General features: G+C 40.3%; 1 protein-coding gene across 25 annotated transcripts in view; it reads left to right on the top strand.

The window, feature by feature from the left end:
- DLG2 (discs large MAGUK scaffold protein 2) overlaps window positions 1-17,285 on the top strand; it is a 984,419-nt gene that overhangs the window by 351,929 nt on the left and 615,205 nt on the right. Inside the window, exon 1 of one of the 25 annotated variants that reach the window (XM_068181609.1) lies at window positions 4,520-4,759. The exons of 20 other annotated variants lie outside the window; for them this stretch is intronic. In XM_068181609.1, coding sequence (XP_068037710.1) covers window positions 4,625-4,759 — 135 coding nt within the window. In that variant the 5' untranslated portion in view covers window positions 4,520-4,624. Of the gene's footprint in view, window positions 1-4,519; window positions 4,760-14,714; window positions 15,457-17,285 lie in introns of those variants that run through there. 4 more of the 25 variants (XM_068181615.1, XM_068181613.1, XM_068181620.1 and 1 more) reach the window with 4 other exon arrangements.

Genomic DNA, 17,285 nt, shown 5'->3' with positions numbered 1-17,285 from the left:
TCTACCATCTCTCTGAACAAACTGTGCCAGTTTTACCACACTCCTTGTAAAAATCTTCTTTACATCTAACCTAATCTATGGCTCCTTCAGTTTAAAACCATTACCCTTAGTCCTATGTCATTTTGAGCAGAGGATTAGTGATAAACACCATTATTATTATCTCTAATCCTGTAGATTCTGGTTGCCACCATTCAGCAGCCTCCTAGGACTTGATTGCAATTCCTTCTTATGTATGAGGACCCGTTGTGATAAAAATCCAGTGCCAGTCACTCCATGTATATCTTTAGCTTCCAAGCTAATTCAAAGGGCCTTGTCCTCTGGCCATACATGTTGCATATGTAAATTCACTCTTTGACTGGCTTTTGAAACCAAAAAAATGTTCTGGGGCATATCCCATGACACAAAAATTGCTAGAGAAGAAGGTGCGCTGTCTGGAAATTACATAGTTGTCCAGCAGAATCCCAGGACGTTTAGTATCCTCAGACACCCACAGAACACGGATTTCTAGTGTCATGGAAACTTGTGGAAGACCAGACAGCTACAGAAGCTGAGCTGGGTAGTGCTGCTGACCTTTTGGCCCTGGTACAGTGGAAGCTGTGGGAGAGATAAACTCAAGGCAAGAAGAGAAGTGAAGACATCATGTCTGGTCACTTTAACTGCTCTGACCAGAGAGAATGTAACAAGGACATTGCTAATGCAAAAGAATGTAACAAGGACCTGATAACTGAAAAACGGGAGCACAGGGGCACAGGGGTCCCAATGGAAAATTTTGCACGGAACTTAGACAGCTATAAATATGAGTGAGTTGTGTAATAAACTGGCTTTGCTAGTATAGCATGGTCCATGTCTTTCAATCCCCAGAAACCCAAGATCAAGTGCTGTGGATGTGGCCTGCGTGAGTTGCAGGGGAAGAGCTCTGAAGAGGTTTCTTTATGAAGTATGCTGAATTTCCTGGCCTGAGTTGGATGCAGTCTGACATAAATTTTTTGTAAGAATCTAGAGCATGTCTAGAAATCATAAGCTTAACCACAATCTTTTTTCATTGTCCTGACACTGAGTCTCACCTTGATTTAATTACTTAAGAATTTATCTGGATTCTTTAATTTCTACCTAAACCAGTGTCTAGGCCAATACCTGGTAGCAAAACATGGTGACCATCATATCCATAATTCAGAAATATCTTAAGAACCTTGTCGGTAACCACAAGTCCATCAGTTCTTTTGGTTTTTTTCTCAATTGTAGAGTGTTTAATTTCCAACATTCCTTAAATGACTTTCATAGTCACCTATTCCATAACAATACATTAAATACAGGAAAAGAGGACATAAAATTTTCTCATTATTCCCATAAAGGAATAATTTACTCAACTGAAAAAATGTAGTTGACCCTCTAAGTAATGCTTTTCTTGAGAATCAACCCTAATCTTCACTATGAAGTGATAAATGGGTGCTAAAGGCTAAGTAGATTATCCTAGGAGAGTCTCCTTGAAAATCATTTAACAGCTAATCATATGTTAAGGTCAAACATTTCCAGTTTCTCATGGCAGAGAAGTAGGCATCTTGCCTGATTTTCCTATTCTGAAACAATTTTAGGAGTATATCCAAATTGAAGGATTCTGCAAATGTCCCCTCAGAAATAACCTGTCTCTAACATTTTTCCTGATTTTGATTTTATCTCAATTCTATTTGGTCAGTATCTGCCACAAGGACAACAGAGGCCTCGTCTATTTGGAAGAAATAGGGTGCACTGTTTTCTTTTTGCTTGGCACACATAAAAGCCTGACTCTGGCACCTACACTGCCCCAAAATATTTCTGCAACATGGTTGAGGGGTAAAGAACATGGAGCTCTGTGACACACGTGGGCTTATGTTCAGTCTTTAGTTCAGTTCATCCTAATTTCTTCACTGTCTTTAAACCCTGTACTAAAGATCATCCTAACAACACTTACTCCATTTCAGTGTGAAGACAATCTACGACAACTGTCCTGAAAATTTTAAGCAGCTCCATGAGGGAAGTCTACAGTCAGAGGAAGTGATTTGGGCAGTCGTAGAGGCATGGCTGGCACAACCTGTTTTCCATTTTAACTCACTTTTCCACACTCTATAATAGTCATGCCTCAGGGGAATCATATTTCATAACAAGAAGCTGAACACTATAAAAGAGTGTGATTGCATCGTGATCTGTCTTGAAACCTATATTTTTAATTCTTGTGAATGAAAGCACTTTCCTTCCAGAGTGGAAAGGAGCGCATGAATGTAGGCAAAGATGATGACTCACAGCTGTAAAATCTCTCACATGCATAACATCCATGAGCATGAAGGCCTGACTGCAGTCAGCATGTGGCTTCAGTTCTTGTAGGTGTGTAGAAGACAGCTGGGGCACTGATAGTGCTTTTTCCGAGGCAGCCCAGCAATGAGCACAGGCTGTAGGCTGTAAAACCTGCTCAAGCAGTAGTGCAAGGCTCTGGGTGGCCAGCCCTTACTGAGTAATGTTCCCATGTCTATACTGTTTTCTGTGCTTCCTCTTAAGCCAGTTTATCTCCCCAGCTGGTACCTTTTTTTTTTTTTTTTTTTTTTTTTTGATTTGCACTGTAATCCTGACTCTGACTGGTACAGCTATATTTTCTAAGGTTTTGTTAAAAGATATATTTGAGAAGTACTGTGGTCCAAACAATACACAAGTAAGAATGAAAAGAGAGCATGACTTTGCAGAGCTGTGAAGTAGGGCAGGTAAACAACAGGGGAAAGGGAAAGAATGGGAGAAGGATAGTACTTCATTCCTTTTAACAGCAAATGATGAAATTCTTCACCCATTTTCCAGATGAAGGAAGGAAACTGGCAGTTTTCACATTATAGGCAGTTTTTAAAATGACATATTTAATCAGCAAAGTGACCTTAGAAATCTGAAAAGTAAGAGTGGTGTCCTCTGTCTTTGCTGAGGTAGAGGAAGGAGCTGGAAGAGCCTGCCAGGGTTAGTGAGGATCAAACAAGCCATTTCAGACAGTGGGTTGTTGTGTAAAACCGCATTAAACCACACAGACTTTCCTGTCACACCATGAGCTGGTCAAGGCAGTGATGCTTGCTTATGTATTTGTTTATTTATTCAATTTAAAAGACACTTTGGTCAGCACACTCCCTTAGGGCACATATAATAAAAACAGTACATCAATTAAATAGCGATGCTTGCAGCATTGACAGAGTGCCTAACGAAGGACTTTGAATTCCTTCAGGCCTGTCCCTTTGGGGAATACTCAGCTTGTAGCTCTCACACATCTGGAAGGTTTGGAGGAGAAAACAGGCTGCCTGAATACATGGATGTACCTTGAAGCACAATTTGAAGGACAACAGGAGCTTCAGCTGTTGTCTTATAGCTGTAAGGGAAGAGAATTCCCTTCCAGTTTGGAGTTTGGAGCCCTACATGAGAGAAACCTGAGTCTTTTAAAGCTATTTATGTACTACAATCAAAAGTAGGCCCTAGTGGGTGTTCTTACTTGCCCTGTTTCTTAATTTTAATTTCAAACTTGTTCAGCCTACAAGGAAAAATCCCACGAGATACCAGAATGCATGTATCTAACTAAAAATCTGGGCCTTGGTTGAGTACTGCTACAGCATCAACAACCTGGCAGAGGGGCAGCCTCTGAGGTATCTTTTACAGCTGTTTGGTCAAGCACACTAAGAGCTAAAATTGTGTTGTTTATTAAGAGTCTGCCGTAGAACAAAAATATGCCCTGAAGAAAATAAAGAACAAACCAAACAAACCTCTTGTACCACTCAGTTAATATCAGCTCCCAGCCAGTGGCATGTCCCACGTATCCCTGCTCCCTACCTGCGTTTGTAATTTTCTCCATTTTATGGAGCTAGAGTGGCCAGTGGCCACAGAAGGATAAACTCAGGACAACTGCCCTGTTTTCCTAGTGGCAGTTTTTGTAGGGTGGTGAAGGATCCAGACAGGGTGTCCCATCTTGTCCTTCAGGCCACGCAGACTAAGTGGTCCTGGACAAGGAAAGTTTTATTTTCCTTTTCAAACCCTGACTCTCTACCAGCAGGTCCACAGGAATCCATGGGGAAGCCGCAGCCTGTCTACATGCATGAAAAGAATCAGACAGACAAAATCTAATTAAACCTGACTCTAGACTTTTCTTCTCAGATATCTTTAGTCATAAAAGCCACCATTATCCTAAGGGTTAGTGATTTGTAGTGCCTGGTTTTTAGCATTTCTGACTTGAAATACCCCTCAGGTTGGCTTTTAAAAGCAGATGTTCACTCTTATTTACAAGCAGAATACAGATGTTCTGCGCTGTCAGAATCAGACAAACCTATAGATGCACCAACAAATTCAGGCCAAGAGACTTTTGGTCCAGGTACCCTAATATCATGGGCTACTTCTGCACAAGGTAAAAATAAGGTCAGCTTATTTTCTGCACCTGTAAATCTTGACAGGTGATGCTTAATTGTTGAAAGGGTGTTTGCAAAGATCAATTAGCTAATTCCTACAAAGAGCTCTGCAGAGATCCAGCGCAACCACTGCTGGGGCATAGCACTCCCCTTCCTTGCCAGGCTCAGTGGGAGCACTGTTGCTTTAAAAAGGGAGCTTGTCCAAGCTCTCCTCCTCCACTGGATCTAAGATGGATGCTCCTGCTGCAGCACAGCCTGTGAGCAGACTTTGCCCATCCTGCTTTTTTTGTTTTTCCTGGAAGCTTGCTCCAGACAAGTCAGCTGCACTGCAGACTGAGCAGAAACAGGAGGGCAGCTCTCCCCAGGTAAGCTACCACTGCCCCAAAGCTGCTCATTCCCACACCTGGATGGGGCAGCACCAAGGATGCTGCCATCCTGAGAATTATGGTCCTCTCCGTCCGTCTGTTTGGCTGACTCACAACAGCTCTCAGCCAGGCAAGAGTCAAACAGCTCTGGGCTTGGGCTCTCTTGCACTCCTTTCCTGGCTGACTGGTGTGAATTTAGTTATGAGGAGGACAGGGAGGCTCCTGTTCCACAACCAAAGCTGAGCTTGTGCTTGTTCCCTTGTGTTAGTATTGCCTCTGTGGAGGCACTTCTGAATGATGTGGGAGCTGCCTGCAGCACTGTGGTCTTGGGGCCATGCTGTGCCTGGCAGCAGCGCCTTCAACCTGTGCTGGGTGAGGACATTGTCTTCAGTCACCACACAGAGCTGGGGGCTGGCTCAGGAGGGTTCTGCAGGCTCTTGCAGGCCTGCAGTCACTGGGAGCAGTTTAAGCTCTGTTGGCTCCTTTCCCTCAGAAACACATTGATTTTCCACAAAGCTCCTCATCTTTGAGGCATTAAGAATGTCATCTGTAGAGGACTGCACACTGGGCCCTCCAATAACTCTCTTAAGTTTGTCTTTATTTCACCTTATTGTTCCCGTGGACTCTTTGGAGGACACATTTCCTCTGCATAACATCATTTTAGGAAGGTCTTTCCTTTCCCCTTCTGCAGGGTGGTAGAGCGTTGGAGGTAGGAGACATTCCCAACCAACACCGAGCTGGAGCTGTGCTTTTCCTTAATGTCTTTCATTTACAGAACTGTTCCCTCTGGCCAACAGTGACAGACCCTGCTTGTACCCCCAGGCCCAGGGACAGAGAGTATTTGGGCAGTGCCATCAGGGTGAAAAGTCCCTGACCTGGCTTTAAAAGACATTCTAGAAAGGAAAAGGCACTGTAACGGGACAGTGGTCAGTGCTGACTGGGAAGGATTCTTGTCACTAGTCCTGTGCTTCTCTCTGGACATGCCCCAGCAAAGAGAGTTAAGCTGGAAGTGTGAGCACCAAGGGAGCTCTGGGACTGAGAGTGCCTGGTCCAGAAGCTCCCACGAATGAGAGAATTCATAGGATTCCCAGGAAACTCAGAATTAAACCCACTTCTCCGCCTGTTTTTTTGTGAGCCATGTGGCTTTACAGCTTGTATTTAAGGCCATGGCAATGGGCATCATCCCATGGAGGCAGAGATAAGCTGCTGTCTGTGCCACACACAAAAGCAACACCCTTCCAGCTTTCTCTGGGTAACCTTTTCTTTTCCTGCTGTGAAAAACTGGTCATGTTACAAAGACACACAGGAACTGTTGAGAGAAGAAAAGGTCTTTCAGAAATATTTTTCTTCAGCCAGGTGGTACCTTTGTCTGGGTTGGAGTCAAGGGCAGCTCTGCCTCAAAAAAGGCAATGATGGGCATTGATTTTTCCTTGTTGGCAGTGATTGTTTCCCAGATGTGGGGTGGATATATTTAATAGAGGGATCTGCAGCCTCTGTTCCCCTAAATACACCTAAAGGGATCCTGTGTGTCCACTGTGTCCAGAGGCAAGATCCACAGTCTATCCTTAGCTTGATGAGGTTAGAAATGCCAGCAGAGAGCCAAAGTAGATGATGTCATATAGATGTTTTTGCTGCAATTTTGATGGAAAACTTGATAGAGAATTTAGCTGTGACCACAATTTTATTTCTTATTTATGAGTTTTTCTTGGGTTTGGGTGTTTTTTTTTTCCATAGAATGAGAATTTCATAGCTGAAAACCATTAAATGCTAAAAGCTGTGAGGATAGTGGCACTTGCCAGAAATGAGAACAGAATTTCCTGTTACAAGTATCTGAAGGAAATCACTGACAATCTTCCTGACTGCTGAGATAATGCTCACTTTTAATGGCAGCTGGAAAGTTGGATGCATTTATATGTAGAAAAAAAAATTGTAAAAAACAAAAATCAACAGCAAAAAAAATTAACAGTTCAAACATCTGGTGATCAGAACTTCCTTCTCTATATGTCAGGGAAAATTTCTGAGTAAATTTTCACAGAGGAACTCAAAGGTGTTCTCCTGCTTCTAGGACATGTGGTGACAGCCTGGGTTTAATTCTAGCATGAAATGTGTGTCTGCTTCTCCCAGCCAGGGTGCCTGCACCCTTAACCACAGGGTCTTGAAGGGTTCTTATTATTGTCTTGAAGACAATATTATTGTCTTGAACAACTAAAGTAAGACTTTACAACATAGGACTTAGATCTAGGCCTGGTCCACTTAGTATATATTTATTTATTTATGCCATCTATTATAGCTCGGTTGAATAATATTTTACAATCAAGATAACAGATTTTCTTTCAAAACGCTATTCATGTGGAAAATTCACTTCTTCAAAGTGTCAAATAGCCTGATCTTCTAAGGAATTCTGATGTATTATTGGTTTTATTTTTACTTCTGTTTTCATCAAGCACTTTTCCTTTATGCTTATTATTTCTCTCTAAATAGTTGTACCATATGACATAAAAGCTGGGTTCTGGTGGTTCCTCTCTGAGGCTGCCAGCAGCAGTCTGAAAGTCTCACTGCAAGAGATGGTCATAAAGGTACTGGTTTTCCACGAAAAGCCAGTTATGGGAACCACATTTGAAAATTAATCCCGGGCCTTACAAAATACTTCCAGGAAATGGTCAAAGTAATAGTAATGTTTTTTTCTTTTGGGGTTTTTTTTTTTTTTTTTTGGTTATTCATTTGGTTTCAAAGTTGTGATTTTTTTTTTTTAATGTCTCTTAACTTCCATTAAGATCATGAAAGGATTTTGCATGTGACTCTTAGATAGATTCTTTACTTGCCATTAGCTGGGTGTAGTCCCTATCAACTTCCCATCTATGTGGGCAATTAATGATCATGAACACTTTAATTCTGTGTGATCCAAAGGCAGTGAGGTCTAAGTAGTACATGTATCTCCCCAGAAACCTGAGATACATTGCCCAAAAGAGTTTCAAAGGGGAAATCCACTTTCAAGAAATGTAACACTCTGTGCCCCAGCTAGCCTAAATCCCAGGAAGAACTGCTTCCAAGTGCTTTTTTATTGAAGTCCATACCATGAGCACATGAGAAATTATCAGAGATATGTCATATGTATAGCTCAACATAAATAAATGGCCTGAAAGCAATAACATGAAGTACAAATATTAAGTGTTGCATGCAGTAAGAGATATCCAATTGCACAAATACCGAATGTGTATTGATTAGCCAGGAAGCAGGGAAAGGTGGAATGGTGTAGAAATTAATCCCAGAGTGAGTCTCAGGGAAAAATGAAAGGCTGTTGCAAACCTCATGTAAAAAAATTGGAGCATATTTAGGGAAATACTGTAAGTGAGAGATGAGAGGAATTATTCTGCAGGGCAGTGACACCATTTGGATGTACACTTTGAGAGGGATGTGGAGAATTTAGAGGAAAACAACAAGGACATTAAGAGTTTTATAGTCCATGAGCTATGGTGAAGTTTGAAAGAATTAAGTAGAACAAGTTGGGATAATCAATGATCGTCTTCTAAGAATGACTGAGATCTATTAAGCTACAACTTTTCATAATGGAAAAGAGACCAGTTGGAGAGGGTGCACAACTCATTTATGAAGTCATGAGTGACGTGGAGAGGATGAATAGAAGTTAACTGTTCCTTATTCTTTCCATTGCAACATTTTGAGAAAGCTGGTAAAGATATCAGGGCCAAGATTCAGAATAAATAAAAAAGATAGAGTTGGAAGGCCAGAAAAACTTCTTATCAATGGATGTTATGGAAGTAGAATGGATTCAGGGGGAGGCAGGAAAACAAATGGAAAATTCCTACCAATTCCTACTGCTTCTTGCTGAGGTAGTCCCACTTGCACACAGGATGCATGTGCAGAGCTGGTGACCACAAGGAGAGGTCTGTGGCCAAGTTGATGCCTCCACTCAATGCATAAAGAAAAGCTGTGTATGCTGCAATGACTTCAGTACACATTGACCAGCAGAGCTGGCCAGTTTAGTGATAGAAACAAGGTTTCAACAGAAAATTCCATGTAGACTAACCCCTCTTTTGTCCCAGCAGCCTGGGTAAATAGTGCAGCTCCTAGTCCTTGGTGAGTTCTAGCACGTGGTTGCTAAACTAATAATTTCAAGCTCTTTTAGGTGCATATGTATTACACTATAAAGACTTGGAGGAATCAGTAGGTCTAGATAGTGACATAAAGTAAGGCATATATTTTCTAAATATTCTGTGTGCATGTTTCCACTCTGTGCCAGCAGGATCAGGTCTTTATTTCTCTTTAATATGTCACAGCAAACCTTAAAAATGCTAATACAAGATAAAAATAGGAATCTTCAGATAAGTGGGGCTGTTTTGTATCTGTTGAGGACTATCCACAATATGCTTGCTTTTTTCTTTCAAGCTGATATTTAATTAGAGTATTTTTTCTTCCCTCTCTCATATTTTTGTTTTAAGTTTATACCTGGCTGGAGAAGTTACTTAAAAATTATATGCAGTTGGTGACTTTGTAAATGATTTAACAGATCAAAATTATTTTCATAAATAATTCAGACAGTTTTTCACTAGTTACAAATGTATAACTATGCAGGGAATGTGGCTCTTTAGAATGTGTAAACACTTTTTTTAAGAGCATTCCCATTTACTTAAAAATCACTGTTATAGGATGCCATTCTTAGAGATATGGGCATTTAATTGGAAGGCATTAATTCCATCTTTAGGTGGGGAGATTGAGTCATATGTTTTCCAGGTTGCCTGAATCTGAATTCTTGATGCATAGTTTTTTTCCAGAGCATCCAATCTATCCTCTGCCTTTCTCTCTGCCTCCATGCTCAGATTGCAAGGTGCTTGAGGAGAACCTTCTATTCCCATGGCCCTGTTATCCCTAGGTGGAGTGAACCAGTAGGGTCTGCTGTTGGCAGCAACCAACTGGCAATTCATCCCTGTCTCCATACAGTGATTTGTGAAAATAAAATCAGTTGTCACAAGCCGCTTTGTGAGATGGAGCAGATGCTGCTCATGGCAGTGGAATAGTTGGGTCCCAGCAGTCCCAATGACATCTCACAGAAGCGGCAAATCTGTCTCTACACAGCTGTCCCCGGAGCTCTCTTGTCCATCTCCACCCCAGTGGCCCTATCCATCTCCTCCTTGTGGTAGGACCAGCTCAGACCTTATCTGCTCCTTGAGCCTTTGGAAACACACAAAAAATCCTTATCTCTGTTTCTAAAAGTGCGCATGAAAGTTGAGTCTCGTATTACTCCTTGGAACCAGTTCAAACGCAGTTTTGCGTGAGGTGTAGGAAGATGACAAATTAGCAGCTCTCTGTTTCTAAAAGTGCGCATGAAAGTTGAGTCTCGTATTACTCCTTGGAACCAGTTCAAACGCAGTTTTGCGTGAGGTGTAGGAAGATGACAAATTAGCAGCTCTTCAGATGTGGGGTCTGTCCTGGGCAGTCTTCAATGATAAGTGCTCACAGCCCAGATGGTGGGACCATTTCCTGGGCTGCATCAAGGGAAGTGTGACCAGCAGGTTGAGGAAGGTGATTCTCCCCAGCTACTCCGCTATGGTGAGACTCCCTCTGGAGTGCTGCATCCAGCTCTGGCATTCCCAGTGAAGGAAAGGCATGGACCCGTTGGAGCAAGCTCAAAAGTGATCAGAGGGCGGGAATGTCTCTCCTATGAGGAAAGGCTGAGAGTTTGGATTATTCAGTCTGGAGAAGAGAAGGCTCTGTGCTGCTGCTTTTCAGTACTTAAAGAGGACTGTATGAAATATGGGAACAGAAATCTTCTCAGGTTCTGTTGTGGTAGAACAAGGGGTAATGGTTTGAAACTAAAGCATACTATATTTAGACTAGATATAAGGAAATTCTTTTTTTGTCCCAATGAGGGTGGTGAAACATAGGCACAGGTTTCCCAGAGAAGTGGTGGATGTCCCATCCTCGGAAACATTCAGGGCCAGGTTGGACAGGGATTTGAGCAACTTGATCTAGTTGAAAATGTCCCTACTTGTTGAAGGAGAGTTGAACTACATGGCCTTTAAAAGTTTCTGCCATCCCAAAGCATTCTATGATTACTGTTCCAAAGGGAGATGGATTTTCAGGCAAACTAAGCCCAGGCTTCTGATACTCACCAATAGACAAAAAATGGCAAAATAAAGGCTTGATGTCCTGTTGTATACCCCAAAATGACTGGCTCACAGAAAGAGTAGACATAGCTGAGGTCCTTGAAACACCCTAAGTGAAGCCTCTCCAAAGACAGAACAGCTGTAAAAAATTTGTTTTAGACTGAGGTGTGAGACTGTTTTGTTCTCAAGGAACATGTGAGACAGTTGTGTGCAGTCATTTATATTTTGATGGGGGATCTTTCAAGTTTGTTTTATATTTACGTTCTCTGGTTCCCTTTGTACGTGCTGCCTGTGGTGCAACAAGCTTTTTGTTTTTTCTTTTATCTGATTCTTTGAGAAGACAACTTCTCTTTAATCTCTGTCAGAGCCAGGTTTAGTTTTTAAGAGGTTTTATTAGTATTCAGGGACTTCAGAGAGCAGCAAAGGAGACGGTTTTGAATTCTAACATAAGATTAGGAGCAAGCTAATAATCATATACCTTGGCTAAGGGTTTATAGATCATCATGATCCTATATCTAATGGATGTTGTAAGGGTTAATGGAATTTTTAATGGTATAGCAATGGAACCAAAGGTTGAATTGTGAAATCAGGGAAGGGGAAATGCATAAATTTATACCATAGTAACCAAAACTTAAGCAATCTTCTCAACAGAAACAGCAGAGGATTAAGAAATCTGAAAATTAGGCATCCTAAAATAGTCAAAGGTGAATAGGTGAATACGTAAAAATTCTTTGTGACTCTCCAGGTCTTTACTTTTTTTTTTTTTTTTACTTATCATGTGAGAAACAAGAAGATCAATATATGTCAGGTGCAAAGCTAAGCATTGCTATCTGAAATAGCTCCAGTAGAGGAGAAAATATATACATATTAAGTGAGAAAATACCATGCAAACATGATCATAATACTTTCTGGAATGCAACTCAGTTGCAAGTTAATTTATCTATTTCCACAAAATGTTGCCTGTCTGTGAAAGGCAGACAGACATCTTTGGAAAATGTGGAGCTGAAAAGTTGGCAGCTTCCAGAGGGGCTGGTAGATCAGGAGAGGTCTTATCAGACTGTGGCTGTGAGCAAGTGGCTGGATCAATGCGCTCAAGCCCAAAGAAGGCTAGAGGGCTCAAAACACTGATCCGTGGATTCTTCCTAGAGTAGCACCCACAATTTGTGTTCTTCTGCATATTCCTTAGCACAAAAATGTGGACATAGATTTTCAAGAATCCTTACTCCTGCAGTATAATTATGAATTAAATGTCTTTCCGGCAAGTGGCAATATACTTGCATGCATGATGAATGCTGTTTTAAAAAAAGAAAATACAGAGAAGGATCTCTGAGCAAATGCTTTCTTATGGAATTTTTCTGTATGTGATTGTCACTTAATGGAAATAAACGTCTGGGCCAGTTGCGACATGAATTATTATTCAAATCTGTCACTGGAATAAATCTTCCTGTTCTGAGATTTTCCCAAATGACTGTGTGTCAGGTAGCTGTTTTTCACTTGAAAGGAACAATTAGCTCAAGTGTGAAGGGATGAATTTCGTGCCTTGCAAAATACTTGGGTGCTTGCTGTTTGGTGCATCTTAACACTGAAATGAAATCACAGGTAAAACCTGTCCTGGTTGAAAATCTGCAATAATGGCAGGGGCTAGGGAAGAAATTGGAATTTTAATGTCTTCCTTTTTGAAAACATGAGCCACCTGAATGCAGTAAGATCCAAATGGTCCAAGAGGCTAACTAGCTGACTGTCTTTCCCTTCTTTGAAACTGGAATTTGGAACTAAATGCAGGTGATTTTAATTAGGCCATATGCGTATTAATCAGAAATCACATTTGTGTGCTTGAGTTTGGTTTTCAGTCAGGACGTCGTGTTTAAAGCATTGAAAAGTACAGATGTGATACATCCTTCTCTTCAAAATGCTAATGGTTGGTACAGATTGGGAATTACTGATCACTGAAATATCTAAGATGGGTGGCTATTAGAAAGGCCAAAAGAGTTTAATAGCACAGTTTTCAGGATTTTATAGTAGTGTCTCCTAAAAATATTGCCATGCCACCCCCATCCCAAATTAATGCCTCTAAGGCCAGTGATGTAGTGCTCACACCTTAAGGTAGCATTGTGATTCATGTTTTAATGATAGTGGCTGCTGGCTGTAACTATGGAATATATTGTCATGGAAACTACGCTTTTCTATATTTACACCAGTGTTGGTTATGCGAGAGACAGTGGTTGAAAGAAAGATCTGTATAATATATAGCTTAATAACAAGGCAGGCAAGCTAGGAATAAACAGATCAAAGATTCAGCAATGTTACAGCTGCTGTTTGTCACCACAGTACTTTTCTATACAGGCTCAGTCACTGTTCCAGAGAAGTGCTGCTGCGATGTCACTTTGGGCTCATGGGTCACACAAACTCAGGTTATTGAACAGCTGACTGGAGGGCATCCATGCAGTGAACTCCCACGGCACACGGGCTCACGTCCAGGCTGGTCGGGAAAAAAGTGTGAGTTGAGTGAAGTGACGACAATGGTTTGTAAGAGCTTATTATTTGCAAAAAAGAAATCTTCAGAAATAGAACAGGGTTGTAACTCTGACAGCAGTGGAGCAGCTCTATCTGCCACTTCCATCTAGAAACTGCTGTAATTTTACTGAACTTGGGCATTTGTGAGTGCTAAGTTCAAAAATAGAGAGTGAGAAACAATAATTGTAAAACATTATTCCAAGCTGGAATTTAATTGCATGCTAAAATTGGATTAAAATAAAGTTATTGTATGGTGCAAGAGTAGGAGCAAAGGTGTTTAAGAAATGGGTTCTTTTATGGCTTTGAACTTTGCAAAGCAAGGTTAAATTATACTGAAGAAATTCTACTTAGTGTAGATATATGCATACATGCATGTATCTATGCTTATATAAATGCAATATCTTAGTAGAACCGGTTTCCTAAGTTAGGGTCTGTAATCTCAGGCAGCTTTTTGGAAAAATCCTGTGCTATTCATCCTCTGTACTGCTTGATCTAGCTTCACACCGGGACCTCCGTTTGCCATTTTCTCTGTTCTGTTGTATAACAAATTTCTACTTCGGGTTTGTTACAGAAAACTGTTTCAGTTGTGACTTAAGAACTCACTTGCAATTGCCAGGGAGACAAGCTGCTCTCATTTCTTTAGAAAGAGTTTCTAATTTGATGGGCAGAGCTTAGTGAGTCACAGAAAAGCAGGGTCAGAGCACTGTGAACAACTGCTTGGTTTACTTTGCTATCAGCTGTGAAATCGTTAAGGACATCACTTTACTTTCTATATCATGGCCTTTTCTTTATTTGTGTCTGCCATGACCAGACCTAAACCTGGAGGATACATTAATCCAACTTTTGATATAAATAATCCGCTTAAAAAGCACAGCTAGTGATTTGTTCATCCAAGTGCTTTATTATACATTTTAAGCTGGTGTTGCTTTAACTGAAGGAGCAGCGACAGCTGTAACAGAATCCAAGCAAGCATTATGCTCCCAAACTTCTTTAATTATTGCTTTTCTGGTTTACAGCAAGATGTTTGCAGATTGCAGGATAGCAGTACTAGCTGGAGACAATAGTTACACAGCCTCCAAAGCAGAGTTTAAAGAGCCTTGCCTTTTTAGCTTCATGCTGGTGCATTTTTCGTGTAACTTCATATCTTTATTCAGTGTCTCCTGCAATCATTCAACCTGTCTATTTGTAAATTTGTGCCTGGAGAAAGCTCCCATGTGGCAAGCCAGGATTGGATAAATGTTGCTTGTATTTCTCTTATTACAAACTCCCAGCATCTGTGATTTTCAGCTTTGAGTACAGTTTGTTTCCTGCTGAGATTCATCTATTTGGGGAAAGCAAAGGTCATCGCTTCTCCGGAGTTGCGACTGATTTGATTCTTTTTCACGGGGAGGCGCTGGGAAGGGAATCCTTACTGGAATGCATATTGATAAAGGCTGAGGATCCTGGCTTCTTAGATAAGTCATTTTTTTCCTCTTCTCTCCACACTATGACTATGTATTGCAGCAACTCACTGGCTTTTTACCAAATCAGGAGCTGCAGTATTTTTCTTCCGATGGAATAATTTCAGCCCACTTCAGCTAGCATGACAATCTTATGTGATTGTTATGAGTAGGCGTTTACATCCTTTTACATGCTAATACTGCCACACCTGCTAGTCCCCCTCATTTCCATTTCTCTCTCTTTTTCTTTTTTTTTTCTCTTTTTTTTTTTTTTTCCCCCGATGTAAAAACTAATTTCCCAGAGGAAGGGAGATCCTGAGATCGTGATCATTGTTGCATCGTTGATTCACCAACAAAGAAGGGGATGGCTGAATGGGACCCAGGTAGAGATTCAAGCAGGCTGCTTCTGACCAGCAAGAGGAAAGCTAGCTGTTGAGCAGCATATGTTGCCACTCCATGTGCTGTGTTAGCTACTTGTTTTCAGCCTTCAGTAGGCTGCCACTACTGCAGCACTAAAGGAATGTGCCCTATTGTTAAAAATTCTGACTGCTTTACACCAATGATTTGCCACTGCAAAGTTGCATGCACCAACAACACTTTATCGTTGATGTTTGGATGCAAGGTAGGATGTGGTTAATGTATTTAAATGCATGCTGTAACTCCTTTGAATATCTGTGCTGTTTAATTTCGTGTCTGACTAGAAATTTCAATACAAATTGCGATCCCTTGGCTATAAATTAGGGCTTACAGCCGGCATGTTTTAAACGCTAGAGAAAAAAACAATCAGAAGTAAAGCTTTCTTATTTCCCAGGGTTATACGAGCAGAGATTTACATGGGAGAATTACGGATTATGAAGCATTTGTTTTAGAGTTGATTGTATACTTAGCTAACAGTGCTAAGATTCCTAAACCACAACTCTGCTATTTGCCTGGCTTTATTGATTTGGATGTGTATGCTGTTATTACAAAGCGCAATCCAGCAAGACTAAATGTATTTTTTTTTCCACTTATATTGCTGACGTGGTTTTTAACCAGAAGACCAATAGTGAAGAATATAACCCTGCACTTCTCTGTAAGAAAGAATAAACTAAGCTACTGATCCTATTTTTAGGTCTAGAGGAATATCTTTGTTTTCTTCTAGGGACTGGACAATCATTTAATTTTCCATTTAAATTTAAATCATAAGGTGGCGCAGTTAGCCAGAGAAGTTTTTTTCTGGCTGTGTAATGCAACACCATCCCAAATTTTAACAATGGATTGAACTATATTTTCCCCCACATACATCCTGGCTTGACATTTCAGTATAACCAATGCTTGTTATTTTACTGAAATAATTCTGAACTGATGGCATGTTTTAAAAACTTATTGTCTTTGGGGAAAGTTTGATTCTTGGATCACTGGGTCAATCATAATGATTTTACAGGGGGGTTACATATTTTGTCCCATTCCTTTTCCTTACTCTCCTTAAATACTGGATGATATAAAAACTGTTCCTCTATGTCTAAATAGAGTAGGAAATGAGCAGTTATATTAAAAAAAATAATGTCAGTAATTACTTAAAATCATTAACTTCATACTTGAACTTTGCTAATCCTCAAAAATAGCTAAGCTGCAAAAATAAAATTTTAGTAATACACTCCACAAACTAGGGAATACAGTATGCTTTGTGAGTTCCTATAGACATAGTAGACTAAATAAAATGAAAAGACTTTATGGAATAGGTTATAGATGATTCAATGCTGCCTAGAAATATATCAGCTAGAAGTTAATGACAGCTCATGTATTGCTTCGTGTAATACCCTAACTCAAACTTGGTTATAGTCAAACACAAATTATTTGTGTGCTTTCTGCTTTCCCTCTAACTATGGCCTGCCTATATGTCTGGTTGCCTGAGGCTTTCTTGAACTAAAATTTCTTGTTTCTTCCCTTCTGTTTTAAATAGGCAAAAATATGTTCTATTAGTGAAAGGGTTATAATTTAATTGCTGTGTCATGATGCCACTAGTGATATAAATAGCATTAAGAGTTTGTCAGATCAGAAGCCTTTTAAATTTGCATTTTTTAATAAGATTTTTTTTTTTTACTTTAACTTTAAAACATTAAGTCCTCTTGTTTTGAAATGTTAAATTCTAATTCATAAAGGTGAATTGTTAGTCAGGGGATATTAAATAAAAGCCACCCTTCTACAAAGATAGGCCAGTGGCCTAGGGACTAGTATCCAATTTGTATTCCTGCCTGTAAGCATGATTTTCCAAGGATATTCTTTGATGCACTTAAGTTCTTTCAAGACTTTCAGATCCTGTTCAGAGGAAGCAAGAGAATAAAAATCATAAATTCCAAACTTTTTATCCCCTCATCTTTCTTTAGTGCTTCAGGCTCATTACATTAGTAACAGTCAATGTTTTATCTTCCTGTGGTGGTGTATGAACTACTTCTGAAATGAAATGTGGAT

This window comes from Anomalospiza imberbis, chromosome 2 (genome assembly GCF_031753505.1).
Source record: "Anomalospiza imberbis isolate Cuckoo-Finch-1a 21T00152 chromosome 2, ASM3175350v1, whole genome shotgun sequence".
In the NCBI taxonomy this organism is placed as follows: Eukaryota; Metazoa; Chordata; class Aves; order Passeriformes; family Viduidae; genus Anomalospiza; species Anomalospiza imberbis.
Note: the sequence above shows the minus strand (reverse complement) of the source record. Positions and strands in the feature narration are given on the sequence as shown.